General features: G+C 44.9%; 1 protein-coding gene across 1 annotated transcript in view; it reads left to right on the plus strand.

Annotated features, from left to right (window-relative positions):
- Window positions 1-3,638, plus strand: part of LOC107299105 (sodium/hydrogen exchanger 2-like) — a 16,214-nt gene extending 12,576 nt beyond the window's left edge. Inside the window, 3 exon segments of the mRNA XM_015828473.1 lie at window positions 959-1,127; window positions 1,904-2,008; window positions 3,363-3,638. Of these exon segments, the coding sequence (XP_015683959.1) occupies window positions 959-1,127; window positions 1,904-2,008; window positions 3,363-3,638 (550 nt within the window).
- Window positions 3,639-3,882: the final 244 nt, after the last annotated feature.

Here is a 3,882-nt window from a genome sequence, read left to right on the forward strand (position 1 = left end):
CCTTCTTTCTTCCCTCCCTCCCTCCCTCCTTCCCTCCCTCTTCTTTTGTTCCTCTATCCTCTCTCTCCTTCTTTCCTCAACCCAGCAAGACTAAACTGGGAACACAGAGAGACACTATTCAATGTATAAAATGATCTGTGTAACTTAGAGTGCTCCTGTCAAAGAAAGAACTAGGGAAGGGAGTAATGGGAATTGACTTCCAATGCATCAGAGGGCTTCCTAATGAGAAAGATTCTCATATTTAAAGTGCATAGAAAGTTCTCTGCTTCTGGATCCCCCAAAGTATTTTAGCAACCACGGTCCTCGTCCTTTAGCCGGTTTGTTCTATTTTCATTGGTGATGCTTCCGAGCCAAACTAACTGTGGTAGGTGGGTGATAGAAGGGCTACCGCTGATATTGGTTTGCCTCCATCAGCCCATCATGTATTTCATGCTGAGGCAGAAATGTACAATCAGTGATTCTAGGTTTTCACAGTATGGACCAGGGGTAGGCAACCTTGGCTCTTTTATGACTCGTGGACTTCAACTCCCAGAATTCCTGAGCCAGCATGGCTCAGCATGGAAACCTCTCCCTTTCTCCACAGAATGGCTGGCTCAGGAATTCTGGGAGTTGAAGTGCCCGAGTCATAAAAGAGCCAAGGTTGCCTACCCCTGGTATGGACCAAAGGACCTTTGCGTCAATTTCTGCCAAATTTGACATTTTTAACACAATAGAATTGTTGAACGTACGAGGAGCGATCATGTTAGCGATTCTTTACAAATTAAATTAAATGAAAGCTTTTCTCCTGGTCCAACTACTTCCTTGCCCTGGGCATAGTCACAACGTGCAACTCAAAAGCCAAGTAGGTGACACGATTAGCCAGTGCTCAGCAAAAACATGGCTCTTTTGGGATGAGTGAAGTTAAAGTCTTTCCTTCTCTCTGTCTCTGTCTTCTTTCCCATTTTCCTTTCTCGGACAGATTAGAGTATTTCAACAGCAAACACTTGCAGAAATATTTACTCCGGGAATATATGCAGCCCAAGTCAAGCATTGTTCTTCTGCATGAGAAACTGGAGAGGAAGCGTGCCATTGAGTTAGCTGAAGCAGGTCGGCTGTCGTGGAGACCTTCCCGTAAAGCATTGCTGTGAGTCCTTCCTTTCTTCAGTTGACAGTGAGATTGCCTTTTCATCGTGGTACACACACACACACACACACACACACACTCAAGGAGATTTACTTGAGACTCTCCATTTTATCTTCACAGCAACCTTGAGATATAAACTGGCCTGAATGACCCAAAGCCACCCATTGAATTTTTGGTGGTTGAAGGTTTGACTTGAGTCAGCATCCCTTAAAGCAGTGGTTCTCAACCTTTTTAATGCCGCGACCCCAACCGGTCGTAAGTCAAGGACTAAACCGGTTGTAAGTCGAGGACAAAACCGGTCGTAAGTCGAGGACTTTCCAACCGGTCATAAGTCGAGGACTTTCCCTGCCCGGGAGCACCACGCATGCGTGGTTCCGCCCCCTGCGCCGGCTGAGGCGTAGCTGGCAAGCAGCAGAGACGGAGCAGGCCGACCACCAGCTGGCCCAGCCCAAGGGAGGTAAGGCACCCGCCGGAAAAGGGGAAAAAAATGGCGGACAAAAAAAATGGCAGACAGCCTTGCTTGGCGACCCCCGTGAAATGGTCGATCAACCCCAAATGGAGTCCCGACCCACAGGTTGAGAACCACTGCCTTAAAGTCTAATCCAGCACCTTAAACTACAATTCCTCATTCCACTCGTTTTGACAGATACAGTACAGTTTCAAGCTTTTATGCTCTTTTGGAATTCATCTTTCTAAAACCGGCTGGTCCATCGACTTATAAATGAATGTTACCCCTTTTCTGTGATGTCTTGATTCCCCCCCTCCTTGTCTAGCCATAAGGACAATCCTGTCACCGTAGCTGATGACACAGACAGTCTCAGCCAAGATGAGGTGAATGACATCCAGAAGATACTGGAGAAGAACTTGTACAAAACAAGGAAGATGGTGAGATCTTTCTCCAATGAGAATATTTTCCAGGAAGGGAAAAGATCAACGGAAGCGTTGGAGGAGTTTCACCTAAGCTAGAGACTTGGTGTTGTGGGTCCTTATTGTTTTCTGAGCTTGGTTCAGTGATGGGATTCAAATATGTGAACAACCGGTTCTCTGTGTGGATGCTGCTTCTGGAAGTCCATTCTGGGCCTGGGAAACAAAAAATTAGCTACCGGTTCTGCCAAACTGGGGCGAACCTGCTGAATCCCACCACTGACTTGGTTGTTATTATCCAACTAGGTAATATCATCTGTGTTAGAAACCTTACTACTTTCTAACACTGAATAAGTTACCTAGTTTGGGTAATGAAACATCTGCAAGAAAACAACCAAGCTCAGAGAGCACCAAGGCCACCACAATTCAACTGAGCTACAAATATTCTATTGGCACTGATAGTGCCTGGCCCTACAGGTGATCCTTGCTTAACATTTACTCATTCAGCAAATGTTTGAATTTGCAACAACTCTGAACAAGTGGGACTTATGACCAGTTCTCTAGGTTCTGGCTATCACAGCATCCCCACAGTCATGTACAAATAAAAAATATTTGCAACTCAGGGTTGAAATGAAAGTTCCTTAGTGCTCTCTGAGCTTGGTTGTTTTCTTGCAGATGTTTCATTATCCAAAGTAGGTAACATCATCAATGCAGGTCAACTAGCACTGATGATGTTACCTAGTTTGGGTAATGAAACGTCTGCAAGAAAACAACCAAGCTCAGAGAGCATCCAGGATCCCACACTAGAGTCATGTGATTGCTATTTGTGACCTTCACTGCTAGAACTGCCATTGCTAAGCCGTGTGGTCATGTGAGGTCGCACTATACAATGGCATTGATTAGCAATGGAAATTCCAGTTCCAATAGTTACTACCTCTACAAGCGCCACAGCAATGTGAATTTCTTACATGGTGTTTATAAGGTCTCCCCCTCAATAAAATACAAAGGTTTTCTGGATTATTTTAAACAGCTGAAATCTCACAAGACCTGAAGAATGTTGGTGCTGCTGTCTAAAATGTTGAGACGTCGGCATTCTTGTTTTCAAACTTCACAGCATTCCATGTGAGAATGTTAAAACCTTTCCAAAACTTGGCCGTTCTTTATTATTCTGAATAAAAATGCTTGAATTACGGATGACCTGCAATACCCTGTTTGTATTTATTGGATCTGAAGACTGGGGACCATTGAATTAGACAAAAGCAGCTCTAAGATCCACAAAGATTTTGCAGGCAATTTTCAGTCAGTAGATGGGCAGAAGAAAGAAAGAAAGAAGGAACGTTTATTGATATTGGTTTGTTTACATTGCCACGACCAGGTGTCGGCCTATAATCGCTACACGCTTCCTCGGGAGCCAGAACCAGTGGAACAAGTCAAAGAGATTGTGATCCTGAGGCATCAAAGTTTGCAAATCTGTCTGGAGAGAAGTGGCTCGGACTACCTCAGGAAGGAGGTACATGGCTGTGAGGAGGTGGGGGTAGATTCAGATTACGGTCAGATGACTCAGCATTTGCTCTGGGCTAAATGTCCCAACCTTCTTGACTTGCACTTTTCATACAATGTCAGAATTTGCTTTACAGCTTGTTTCAACTGAGAAGAGAATTTTAGTGATCTTCTCTTGCTTGTGAAGCATGGTCAGTGGTGGGATTCAGCCAGTTCGCACCACTTCGGCAGAACCGGTAGCTAATTTTGGGTTGCCCAGGCCCAGAATGGACTTCCGGAAGCAGCATCCACACAGAGAACCAGTTGTTCACATATTTGAATCCCACCATTCCTTCCTTCCTTCCTTCCTTCCTTCCTTCCTTCCTTCCTTCCTTCCTTCCTTCCTTCCTCTCTTC

This window comes from Protobothrops mucrosquamatus, unplaced genomic scaffold (genome assembly GCF_001527695.2).
Source record: "Protobothrops mucrosquamatus isolate PMUCROS unplaced genomic scaffold, P.Mucros_1.0 scaffold4543, whole genome shotgun sequence".
Classification (NCBI taxonomy): Eukaryota; Metazoa; Chordata; class Lepidosauria; order Squamata; family Viperidae; genus Protobothrops; species Protobothrops mucrosquamatus.